The sequence below is a fragment of the Symphalangus syndactylus genome, chromosome 3, assembly GCF_028878055.3.
Source record: "Symphalangus syndactylus isolate Jambi chromosome 3, NHGRI_mSymSyn1-v2.1_pri, whole genome shotgun sequence".
Classification (NCBI taxonomy): Eukaryota; Metazoa; Chordata; class Mammalia; order Primates; family Hylobatidae; genus Symphalangus; species Symphalangus syndactylus.
In genome coordinates this window covers 150,994,275-151,006,585 of record NC_072425.2, presented here as the reverse complement: position 1 = coordinate 151,006,585, position 12,311 = coordinate 150,994,275, and the positions used below count along the sequence as shown (strand labels likewise).

At 57.6% G+C, this 12,311-nt stretch overlaps 1 protein-coding gene across 12 annotated transcripts in view; it reads left to right on the top strand.

Annotated features, from left to right (window-relative positions):
- Positions 1-12,311, top strand: part of IGSF9B (immunoglobulin superfamily member 9B) — a 47,448-nt gene that overhangs the window by 20,307 nt on the left and 14,830 nt on the right. For 10 of the 12 annotated variants that reach the window (XR_008656823.2, XR_008656822.2, XM_055273822.2 and 7 more), the window contains 10 exons: positions 989-1,130; positions 1,421-1,566; positions 4,179-4,321; positions 4,597-4,737; positions 4,823-4,939; positions 5,224-5,374; positions 6,575-6,698; positions 9,204-9,379; positions 10,338-10,564; positions 11,395-11,479. Coding sequence is in view for 10 of the 12 variants with exons in the window: in XM_055273822.2 (XP_055129797.1) it covers positions 989-1,130; positions 1,421-1,566; positions 4,179-4,321; positions 4,597-4,737; positions 4,823-4,939; positions 5,224-5,374; positions 6,575-6,698; positions 9,204-9,379; positions 10,338-10,564; positions 11,395-11,479 (1,452 nt within the window). In the remaining 2 variants the exon portion in view is untranslated. The remainder of the gene's footprint in view (positions 1-988; positions 1,131-1,420; positions 1,567-4,178; positions 4,322-4,596; positions 4,738-4,822; positions 4,940-5,223; positions 5,375-6,574; positions 6,699-9,203; positions 9,380-10,337; positions 10,565-11,394; positions 11,480-12,311) is intronic. The other 2 variants (XM_055273824.2, XM_055273815.2) reach the window with 1 other exon arrangement.

Here is a 12,311-nt window from a genome sequence, read left to right as displayed (position 1 = left end):
GGTCAGAGCTCCCGCACTGGCTGCCTGGGAGAGGGCCAGGCCCACAGGCCGTGGCAGAGAGGCCCCCGCTGTGTGGGTTTCTGGTTTCTCCTTCTGTTCAGATAGCTTCTCTACCATGTCTCCGCCTCCCTGGGAGAGGAGACCTCCCTCGGGTCATCTGGCATCAATAAATAAAGATAGAAACTCAATCCAAGCCCCAGACATTTAAATAACACAGTGGGCATTTGGCAGAGCTGGGGTCTGTATCATCAGCACAGGGAGATGCCAGTCTGCCCTGCCTGGAGCCCCAGAGTCCCCAAAGAGGGGCCAGGAACTGTGCAGGATGGGGCAGTGTCCAAGTCGGGGGGTCTCTACCCTGTGCTGAACTCGGCCCCCGGCTTAGCCTCCCCAGCCCTGCCTCCTGGAGGAACTCGGGGGCTCCGGGGGTTGGTGGCGGCTGCATGCCCCTCCTGCCTCTGAGTGCGGAGCAGCAGCCAGGGCCAGAGGTCCCTCAGCAGCCTGGGTGGAAGCTGTTCCCTCTCGGGGGAGACTTGGCCGCAGCTGCCCGCTTTGTCTGCGCAGCCAGCACCAGGACTGCTGGCCTTCACCCTCTGCTGACTCCTCGGCCCCTGCACCCCCAGCTGCCCTCTTGATTTCTGGCTGGGGAGCAGCACATGGCCCTGACTCCTTGAGATGGGAGTATTCCTCGCTCTAGATTTGAAAAGAGTTGCCTTTCTCCCTGCTGCATCTCTGGCTCGGGCTTTGCTGGGAGAAGGCAGGCAGGAAAGGGGTGTGTGTGTGGCGGCTGGTCTGGGGAGCCTGGTGTGAGGGCAGGGGTGGTGGACAGGATGCCTGAGCACAGACAGCATCTGGAAGCGTCTCCATGATAGCTGCCCCCATCGCAGTGTTGAGGGCACCCCTTCCTGAGGCACTGAGGGCTCCCAGGAGGCCTGGGTGCTGCTGCCGTCCCTGATCAGGCGAGGTGGGGTTTCTTCCCTGCTCTCCCCAGGGCCCCCTTTCATCGTCTCCCCTCCTGAGAACATCACCGTCAACATCTCCCAGGATGCTCTGCTCACCTGCCGGGCAGAGGCGTATCCGGGCAACCTCACCTACACCTGGTACTGGCAGGACGAGAACGTCTACTTTCAGAAGTGAGCACCCTGCTCTGACTTTTCAGTGGGGTTGCCACCCCAGCCCCCACGGGCAGGGCCCCTGAGCAGAAATTGCACAGGCAGGCTGCCCGTGGCTCCTGGAGCTGGGGGAGGCGGGCAGTCTGGTATGTGTGTCTCACATGCCAGGGCCAGGGGCTGCATGGAGGGTACCTGGGGATGCCAGGGGCACGAGGTCTCCATGACACATCTGGGGCAGTGACGGTGACTGGGTGTCTGTGGCAAGACCCCCTTCTGCTCGCCCAGCCCCCTGTCCCCATGCCGCTTTGCAGTGACCTGAAGCTGAGGGTGCGCATCCTAATCGATGGGACCCTGATCATCTTCCGAGTGAAGCCGGAGGACTCGGGGAAGTACACCTGTGTGCCCAGCAACAGCCTGGGGCGCTCCCCCTCCGCCTCGGCGTACCTAACAGTGCAGTGTGAGTATGGGTGTGGGGGAGCCTGGGTGGTGGGGCTCCCAGAAGGTTCTGGTGTTAGCCAGACTGTAGGCTGGAGGGTAGCAAAGACCAAGCATCATTTGGGGGCATGTGGGTGGAGGAACGAATGAGGGAAGAAGGAGGGATGGCTGGAGAGGAGGCCGAGGCCCTGACCAGTCGGGGTGTACCAGCTCCTACTTCATTGGCCAGGCGTCGCTGTTCAGCCAGTGCATCTCATCAGCTCAGTGCAGGCTGCACTCAGGAAGGCACCTTCGAGCAGTTCCTTCCGAACAGCGGTCCTTGGGCTGAAGGCTGGCCTGCACCTCCGTGCCTAGAACCAGTTGCTCTCTGGTGCTCTTTTCTCGGGGGTCTTATGGAGCATAGCCCAGGCCCATGCAGGGTTAGGTTTCTCCCAGCCTCACTCCCTGCCTTTCCACACCGCGTCTGTGTCGGGGGTGATGTGCTCCAGCTCCTGCGCCCACTCCCTCTGGCTTCTGCGGCCTCTCCCCTTGGGTGGCTGGAGATCCAGATGAATGAGCTGCTCCTCACCCAGACATTCGAGGGCTTTTGTGCAAGCACCACCATTCAGCTTGCTGGTCTTTAATACTGAGCAGCCAGTTGCTTTCCCGCCCCCTGGCAAGCTGAGCCCTGAGACAGAGAACGATGAGTAAGGAGGAGTAATATCTTCCTTTTGATTTGTGGATGGCCCTGTCACTCAGGCAACAAAGGCTGGCATTGTTGCTGTAGACGACAGACTCTCCCTCATTTGCCGGCTGGTGTGGGCGGATTGCTCACACCCAGCGACAGGGAATGGCAGGGGTGAGAAGTGGAAGAGTCTGGAGACAAGACCGGGGTCAGTGTACGAGCTGAGGACAAGTGGAGGACGGCTAGTGGCCCTGGAGGTGGAGCTGGTCCGACGGCTGCGCAGAGCTGGGTGTGGACATTCCACCATTGGTCGCGGTGGTGGAGCACGCTGCGCCTGCTGAGCGCCATCAGACCCCTAACCTCGCAGTCTCTCTCTTTCCTCTCTATGGAGTGCATCGCCTGTCTGCTTCTGCCGTCAGCCACTTAAAGGACTTTTGGTGTGCTGTATTCCCAGGCCCAAGCTTTAGAGAGCCGTGAGGCCCAGGACAACAGATCTCGCTCCCCAGACCTGCAGCGGGAAAAAGCGAGTTGAGAAGTTATTCATACGTGACTTAGGATGTGCCCAAGCTGTGCTGGGGTGGGGAAGAACTGCAGTAAGGAGAGACCTGTCCACCACAAAGGTGTGCCCCGTCCCTCTGTGCTGGATGCAGGCTGTGCCACCTGGCATGGAGGTGGCCATGGTGGGGCAGGAGGAGCCAACAGGAGGTGGCCTTTGGACGACGAGCTGGCCAGGACGAAGGCCCCTCCTCGAAGCCATAGGCCATCTGTCTTTCTGGAGACATGTTTTGGTTTTCCTTGTCTCTCCTCAGCGCCAGCGTCACCACCCACTCCCCCTTGTCCTTTTTTACCTCCTTCCTGTCTTCAAAGAAATTCCAGGGGGTTGAGATTTACAGGTGGGTGAGACAAGGATTTTTATTTCTGCTAAAAAGCAGTGTTCAGAGTATTTCCCATTCATAAACCCTTTGAAAACCTTGGAGGAAAAAAACAAAACTCTACCATACAAAAGTAGGAAGCTATGTCTAAATATATAACTCGGCCTGGTATTTATGTAACACTGTTCTCCGAAGAGCTCAAAATGCTTAAAAGATACCAGCTCATTCATCCTCATTGCCTTCCTAGTTCTGGATCCTTCTCCTTAGCCCTCAGGGGAAATAGGGGAGTACTGAGAGGAGGTGACTCAGCCGGCATCACAAGAGGTGTGGGGTTCTTATTGCTCCTCCAAGAGCCAGGTCCTGCTCTGTCATCAAAGTTGGAGTGCAGTGGTGCCATCATGGCTTACTGCAGACTCAAGCTCTTGGGCTCAAGTGATCCTCCTGCTTCAACTTCCAGAGTAGCTGGGACTACAGGTGTGTGCCACCATGCCCAGATAATTCAAAAAAGTTTTTGGTAGGGTTGGAGTCTCGATAAATTGCCCAGGCTGGTCTTAAACTCCTAGCCTCAAGCAGTCCTCCCACCCCAGCCTCCCAAAGTGTTGAGATGACAGGTGTGAGTCACTGCACCTGGCCTGATTCTGCATTTCAGCCGCAGAATCAGATGGGGAAATGAATCCCAGGAAGGCTGGACAACCAGCAGAATGGGGAGGAAAAATACCCCCTTGGTGGTTAAGCCTAGATAGTCTTCTTTCGGCTTCGGATGTAGAGGTGGGGACTGCTTGTTGCTCAGGAGACTTTGGGATAAGGAGCTGTTGGGGAAGGGTGTGGGCAAATGCTGGCTTTGAGGCTTGGAGTCTAGGAACTGAGAGAAATGGACACCGAGAGACCTCGTTCAACGGGTGAGGCCCATGGTAGAAGCATGACGGGCACTGAGGATTGGAGCAGGCTCGGACGTGCCTTTGAGTGCCTCCAGACATTCAGAACAGAAGTTCTGAGCACAGCACCTGGGCTGGTGCATGGGCTGCCTCCAGCCTGCATTCTCACCTGGCTTTCCTGTGTCTGTCTGTCTGCTCTCCCACCTGCGCTTCCTCTGTGCAGACCCAGCCCGTGTCCTCAACATGCCCCCTGTAATTTACGTGCCCGTGGGGATCCATGGCTACATCCGCTGCCCTGTGGACGCAGAACCACCAGCCACCATGGTCAAGTGGAACAAGGACGGCCGCCCCCTGCAGGTCGAGAAGGTGCTAGAGAGATGCATGTTGAGGGTTGGAGTGAGGGCTCCCCCCAGTACTGTGATGCCACCTCTGGGCTCTGGATTTCTGCCAGGACTCCCGGCCCCTTCCAAAAGCCCTGGGCAAACAGAGAGCTGCTTCCATAGGGGTCTGTGGGTGCCGCCCGCCCCAGGCTGGAGCTGCTGTGCCATCCTGCGTGCTGCCTGGCCCAGCTGGGACCCAGCCTGGGATGGAGCGCGGAGTCTCTGACCAGCGTTCCCTGCCCTATCACCTGTGTCTGGCAGAACCTGGGTTGGACCCTGATGGAGGATGGCTCCATTCGAATTGAGGAGGCCACAGAGGAGGCTCTTGGCACTTACACCTGTGTGCCTTACAACACCCTGGGGACCATGGGCCAGTCTGCCCCTGCGAGGCTTGTCCTGAAGGTGAGGTCCCGGGGCTGTGACGGCCTCCATGAGCTGGGCACCTGGATCCCCGGCCTCACGCGGGTGCCTGTGCTTTCCTCCCCAGGACCCCCCCTATTTCACGGTGCTACCAGGCTGGGAGTATAGGCAGGAGGCCGGCCGGGAGCTGCTTATCCCCTGTGCGGCCGCGGGGGACCCCTTTCCTGTCATCACGTGGAGAAAGGTACCTGGGCCCTGGAGCCCCTGGGGCTGCGGGGAGGTGTGAGGACCCAGCGAGCCCTGGGGCTGCGGGGAGGTGTGAGGGCCCAGCGAGCAGTTCCATTCTGGACCTGCCCTGACCAGGCTAGATGCTGAGCAGTGAGCTGACCCTGAAGAGCAGCAGGCACTTGGGAGGAGGGGCAGCATGGGTGGGCTGAGGTCTCAGGCGTGTCCTCCCCATCTGCTTCGGGCTTCTCTCCTCACCCCCATTTCTGTTCCCACCCTCTTCCCTGCCCCTTGTTCACCAAGGTAGGGAAGCCCAGTAGAAGCAAGCACAGTGTCCTGCCCACTGGGAGCCTGCAGTTCCGTGCCCTGAGTAAGGAGGACCACGGGGAGTGGGAATGTGTCGCCACCAACGTGGTCACGAGCATCACTGCCAGCACCCACCTCACCGTCATCGGTACGTGGCCAGCAGGGCTGGGCCGGGCGGCGGGGCCAGAGCAAGCTGGCTGGGGGTGGGGTACTGGACGCTGGGAGCGTCCCCTGGTGGCTGCTGCACTCTGCAGGCATCCTTCCTAAGTCAGTCCAGCCCTGAGCCCCAAGTCCAGCACTTGCAGCCTTTGCCCCTGTGGGCTCTGTCAGGGAAGGGCAGCGTGGCTCCTGTCCTCAGGGAGGTCTTTTTGGGCACAGGCCTGATATCCACAGCAGCCCACCTGAGGGAAAGAGGCAGCTGTGTGGCTGGCAGGGACTGCAGAACCTTGAGTTTAAGGGCCTCAGGGAAAGCTGGAGGGCTGGAATGAGGGAGACGGGGACTGTGCAGCATCTCAGATGAGGGCAGAGCTGAGACCTGCAGGCCAGGCCTGGCGTGCAGAGGCTGGGCAGAAGGAGGTTTCTGGTGTTCTGTGTCTGGGCGTTCCCGTTTCCGACTGCCCGAGGCTCGTGTCCCAGGACCTTCACCTGGACCCTCTCAGCCTGTTCTTCTGGGTCCTGACGGCTATAATCACAGTCACAGCCAATGCTTTTTGAGGCTTTACCGCCAGTTTTAGGTTCTGTTCCAAGCGGTCTGCACAGCTCGTCCTTCACAACTCGGGAGGTGCGAGCTGGGGTTTCTCTAGCGTACGTTCCTCGAAGCAGAGGTTGGCGTGGCCCGAATGCTTTCTCCGGCGTCACGTCACTAAGAAGTAGTGGGTCCGGGAATCGAAGCCAGGATGAGCCTCCTGACTGCTGTGCTGTGCTGCCCGCATGCCGGCATTGGGGTGGAACGGAGTTGTCTCATGAGGCCAGAGAACCTTACAGGAGGGGGCTCTGTGGCTGTGCCTGCCACCTTAGGAGAGAGTGTTTCTGTGCTCACCAGAGAAGCACAGGATTTGGGTCAGGACGAGGAGGGCTCTGGTTTCTGTTGGACCCATTCCTGATGCTGTGATCTCCTAGTTGAACTAGACTGCACAGTGGGACAGGCTTCCTGCTCCAACCCCACTAACCAGTAGGGTCAGGGGATTCAGCACCTGAGAGCATCCCCGTCGCCCCCATCCCTTCACTTGCAGTATTGTGCTCCACTGCCATGCGCTTCAGCCTCTCAGGTTCCCCACAGCCAGACGGTGGGCACCCAGCCACGTGGCTGAGTTCTTTTCAGTCTGAGAGGTCTCCACTCGATCTCCAGGCACCAGCCCCCATGCCCCGGGCAGTGTCCGGGTCCAGGTCTCCATGACAACTGCCAACGTGTCCTGGGAACCAGGCTATGATGGAGGCTACGAGCAGACATTCTCAGTTTGGTACGGACCTCTGTGAGTCACCCCGGCATGCTTTGCTCTCTGCTTCTCCCCTCCCCCGTCTACCTGCAGGCCACCCTGGGTGGGGGGAGGTAGGAGGAGGCTGCAGTTCCTGGCCTGCCAGCCCTGCACAGAGTGAGGTGGGTTGAGACAGTGACGAGGTCCTTGTGGGTGACGGGAGGGGTCTGAAGGGACTCTGGGCATGGCTGTGTCCCTGTGGCCTGAGGGGTCTGGGCCTCTCTGTGCCCTCTCCCTGCTCACGTGCTGCCTCGTTTTGCATCCTGCTTCATCCTCTGGAGCCTGGAAGAGACTCCTGCCCTTCAAGGGCTTTGTGAAATTGCCCAGCCTTAAGTGTAGAGTCTAGTTTTTAGAACTTTAAATTTTTTTTGTATTTTTGTATTTGTAATTTTTCTGGGTACATGGTACATGTATTTGTAGGTATGGGGTACATGAGATATTTTGATACGGGCATGCAGTGTGTAATAATTGCATCAGGGTAAAGGGGTATCCACCCCTCAAACATTTGTCCTTTGTGTTCCAACAATCCAATTATACTCTTAGTGATTTAAGAATGTAGGATACATTATTGTTGCTTGTAATCCCCTGTTGTACTGGCAAATACCAGGTCTTACTGGTTCTTTCTCACTATGATTTGTACGTGTTCACCCTCCCCACCTCCTGTAGTCTAGTTTTTATTCTGTCTCTTCCCCAGTGGCCACAGAAACTGGTGTGGAGAGGTGATGCTCACTTCCTAGCCTTGGGGTCAGCCCCTGCATTTTCTCTCTAGGACTATCTGTTTCTCGATTCTTTTCATTCCTCTGTTGTCAGTTTAGCCAGATGCAGTGATTTGAGATCTTTGCGCAAACCTTAGGGTAGATACAGATCTCAAAAATGTGCCAAGCGGGGTGAGGGCAGGAGGAGAAGGAAGCCTAGCTGACTCCTCCCATCCCCCCAGGGCTGCCCCTCCCTACACTCCTGTTTGAGTCAAGAGTGGCAGCCACCTGCTCTGCCCCGGGGATGACAACCTTGAGCTGGGAGGGCGAGCCCCTCAGTGCCTTCTTTTAGACGTGTCTCTCCAGCTAGGCTCAACTCGAGCCTGGGGAGGAGGAAAAGGCAGGCGCCGGGGGCAGCTCAGGGGGTTCAGGGAGACCCCTTTATCCACTTCTCAGCAGCGAGGGCAGTTGAGAGGGGAACCGCTCTGTCTCCCATCACGGTGGTTCGGTGGCTGCTTCCCAGGCGGAGTGTCCTGGGTGTCTTGATTCTGATGGGAGAACTGCACCTAGATGATGGGAGTTGCAGCAGCTCACCTTCCATCCCCTTACTCTGTTCCTCCCACAGCAGCGTGGGGGCCCTAACCTGGTGGCTGCTGTGAGACTGGTGCTGCTCAGCGCCTAGGTGTCCAGGGTGGGACATTTGGTGTGGCCAAATTGTCTTTGGAGATGCCTGGGTGGCAGGTCTGGGCATACAATGGGGGGCTCAGGCGTAGATTGGGGCTCCCCTGCTGCTTGCGGCGCTGCTCCACGCTGCTGCCCATCTGCACTGCTTTTCCACACATGGCTCCTCGCTGCTTTGTTGCCTGGGGCAGGGAAGGGCGGGGCCGAGGTTGGGGAGGTCCCCTTTCTGCCTGCCTCTAACTCCGCGTACTGACTCCGACGTTTGGCGCCGGCTTCTTTTTGTTCTGCTTTCCGCTGCCTCAGCTCACCCTCCTGGGCGTGGACGGTAGTGAGCCGGGAGCCCGGGAGTGGATCCTGGAGGGCACTCACCAGGTTACATCTCAGGGCTGCAAGGAGAGGGCCAGTCCCACAGGACCATGTCTCCTCCCTGTGGTGACGTGGCAGCACTGCACCCATAGCCCGCCGGCTTTGCTGGGAGTTGGGAGCCTGTGGAACAAGGGAACACCCTCGGCCCTGTTTTCCTACTCTCCATGCATAGTGTGACCTTCTAACTGTTATGGCCTTAGGGATCCCGGCCCCACTGTGGGGAAACCCCTGGTCATTATGGTCTTATACCCTGGACATCTCAGGTGACTCCAGTCTGATTGGATGAATGAGCCCTGTGGGTTACCCGAGGCCCTACTTCAGCTGTCCCTGGGGGTGTGTGCAGCCAGGTCCCGGGCTCCTTCCCTTGTCCTGCCGCTGTTGAGCCGCTTATCCCCACACCCCAGTGTCCCTACTCTCCCAAGGCAGAGCTTGTTCTTAGGGTTGTGACCAGGGTGGGATTCTCCCACAATGCAGCTGGTAATCCATCTGACCAGTGTCCTGAACATGACTTGCACTTGCACCTCAAGGCCCCTTTGGTAGAAAAGGTGCCAGCTGTGGTTGGTGACCCGGCATCAGGAGGATTGGCACAGCCAAAGCTGGGCAGGTCATCCACTCTGGGCCATGCCCTCTTCTTGCCCTTGAACCTGGGAATGCCAGGCCCACCCGTGCCTTCTCCCTGAGCACCCTGCATGCACCTTCTTCTCTCCAGTGTGACCCACCCCACCCCTCGTCCCCTATCCTGTCTCTCTCTTTTGGCCAGGATGAAGCGGGCACAGTTTGGGCCCCATGACTGGCTGTCCTTGCCAGTGCCGCCAGGACCCAGCTGGCTGCTGGTGGACACCCTGGAGCCTGAGACAGCGTACCAGTTCAGCGTCCTGGCCCAGAACAAGCTGGGAACCAGCGCCTTCAGTGAGGTGGTCACTGTGAACACTTTAGGTGAGGGCCCGGGTGGGATGTTGGGAGCGGGGGTTGGAGAGGTGGTAGGGGCGGCGGCCCAGGCAGCTAGCAGTTGGTCTCCTGCCGGCCGGGAACCTTGCTGAGTGCGCCGCAGAGCTGTGTCGTCTGACATCCCCGTGAGGATGTGTTGTGGTCTCTGTGGGGTTTGCTGTTCCCGCATCAGAGTGCTGTTGGCCGAATTCCTGTTGCTTTTTCAGGTGGAAGAAAGACACTTAGAATTTTTTCTTTCCTCGTCAGGCCACATGTTTGCCGCTTCTGCGGCTTTCAGGGGAGATTGGGCATCCTCCCTCCTTGGCAGCGCCTGCCCGTTCTTGCCTTTGGCCCCAGCCTCACTGGGCGGTAGGCATGTGGGTGCCTCCCGCCGTGGAGTCTTCCAGGCCACCTTCCTGGAGGCAGCCTCATACTCCTCCCTGCCTGGCCACAGTTGTGTTTGCTCTGGAGCCAGAGGAAGGGCCGCTGTGAACAGGCTTTTCCTAGGTGGTGTGGGTGGCGCGACTCCAGCCCCTTTCCCAGAATCCGCTCCTGAGCGGCCGCCAAGGTGGACAGCAGTCTGGGATGCTCACCCCCAGTCCTTGGCACCTCTGTGGGGCTTCCTGTTGACCCCCAAACCCCGGCCAAGAAGGGAATGGAAAGAGCGACGGCTGTGCTGTCAGAAGGAAGATATCCCTAGCTCCCTGGAAGAGCACAGGAGATACTTTGATGACATTTAATTATTCCTCCTTCCCCATAGTGCTCATTTCTCTTCCCTTTTGCAGTACACGGTTCCCTCATGTATGTTCTTTAGACGTACTTTGAAGGCAGAACCCTGAAGCCCTGGGCCCCCGGGCCCTGACTCTGCTTCCCTCTGGGCCCTGACATGTGCACAGGAGCGTGGGAGCGCGGTGGCCGCCCTGGGCCTTGCTGATGCGCTGTGGTTCTTCTCCTTCCCCCGCCGCAGCATTCCCTATTACAACTCCAGAACCCCTGGTGCTGGTCACCCCACCGAGGTGCCTCATAGCCAATCGGACTCAGCAGGGTGTGCTCCTGTCCTGGCTTCCGCCTGCCAACCACAGCTTTCCAATCGACCGCTACATCATGGAGTTCCGCGTCGCGGAGCGCTGGGAGATGCTCGACGATGGCATCCCCGGCACCGATTTAGAGTTCCTTGCCAAGGGTCTGTCACAGGTGAGGGCGTTGCTCTTCCTTGCTGCTGCTTCCCAAATCCTGGAAGCGACAAGACTCCAGAGGCACTGGAAGCTTTGAGTGACCAACTTTGGGTGTGTGAGGCCAGCCACATACTGTACCACCTCACCACTGGTCCTGGATTCTCCCAGACTCGATACCAAGGCCTGGACTCCTCAGATCATGGTCCACAGGCTCGGGGCCAGCTCTGGGGCAGCAGGGACCTGTGTTCTACTGAGGGTCCCAGTGCCACCCCAAGCTGGGCAGGGCAGGCTGAGAAGCCAAGCAGGTGTAATCAGAGCAAGGGGCCCCTTGCTGAGCCTAACCTGGGGTAGGCAGAGAAATTCCAAGAAGAATTCTCTTCCAGGTTTGTCCAGGGAAGGACCCTCCTCCAGTAATTTAGAGTCCCTGGAGGAAAGTGCATTATCCGTTTTTCCAGTAGCCCCGTTAAACTTGGATATCTAGCTGGGGAGAGGAAGCAGCTGGTTTCATAAGATACAATCTCATCTATCTTTCTGTCTTCCTTCCTGGACACTTATTTATTAATAGTGGTTGCTGGAGTCAGCTCCCAGTGGCCCTGGAGAGCCTGTTGCACATATCTCTTCCCAGTGCTTTTGGTGACCTCACGTTCGTAGCTTGAAGTCAGCCATCGTAAGAGTGTTTACACCACAGCAATTGGCCAGTGCTACCATCACTTAGCATTAGACACTTAGCAGTCCTCCCGTGCTTTGGGCGCCCTGCCCTTTGCAAGGCTGTGTGCAGGATGAGTGTTTGTGGGGACAGTGGTCATCTCAGGTCCCTCGGCTGACTGGGTATTGTCCCTGGGGCTGTAGGACACGTGGTACGAGTTCCGGGTTCTGGCCGTCATGCAGGATCTGATCAGCGAGCCCAGCAACATCGCCGGCGTCTCCAGCACAGGTATTTTGGGTTGAGGGTGCTCTTGCAACTATAGGGACATAAGTCCCAGAGCTGCATGGGGGTCGTTTTGTGAAATGGCTACTCCACGAGGAGAGGCTGGATTGGAAACTAAGGAGGTGCCTGGTTGCAGCTGCGCGAGTCGTAGCCTTTCTTAAGCCCACCAGACCCCTATTTCCATGATGCATGCTATTTCGTGAAGCTCAGAAGCTGAGTTTCTGACACTTGTATAAGACAGCCACAGAAAGAAATTCAGCTAATCTTCTCATTATAGTAGTCAAAAAGGACTTGATTGAAGTGCTATTTGCTGTACATTTTCAGTTTCCTCTTGTGGGGGAGGGGCCGTGAATCGGAGGAAACAACAGGTCAACCATGTTTATCAAATGCTTGTGATAGACTTCTTTATAATTATGTGGGTTTTATTTGGAAAATTGTTGTTTGGTGTTTTCCTCCTTCCTTCCTCTCTCTAGATTTTTAAGGCTAAATAAAGCCAATCCCTAGCATTTTCTCCATTTATCTTTCTTTCTCTTGGCCTTGGTCCCATTTCTACACATCTTCTCTCCAGCTATAGTTCCTGAGACATAGCAGGTTCCTCCGCCAGTGAAGGGGTTTCCTTGGTATGGGAAAAGGCTTTTGCTTATAAGCAAGTGATGGCATCATTTCCTTGGGCACCGCTTACCCAGAGACCCCTGGGACCAGGTGGCAGCGACCTCGTCTGAGGAGCTCAAGCAGCAGGACTTGTAGAGTTGGGGAAGTGCTGGTGTGGGCACACTGCAGGGAGCACGAGAGCAGGGGCAGGTGTGGAGTGCGATTTCTGCTTTATACATTAGGCACC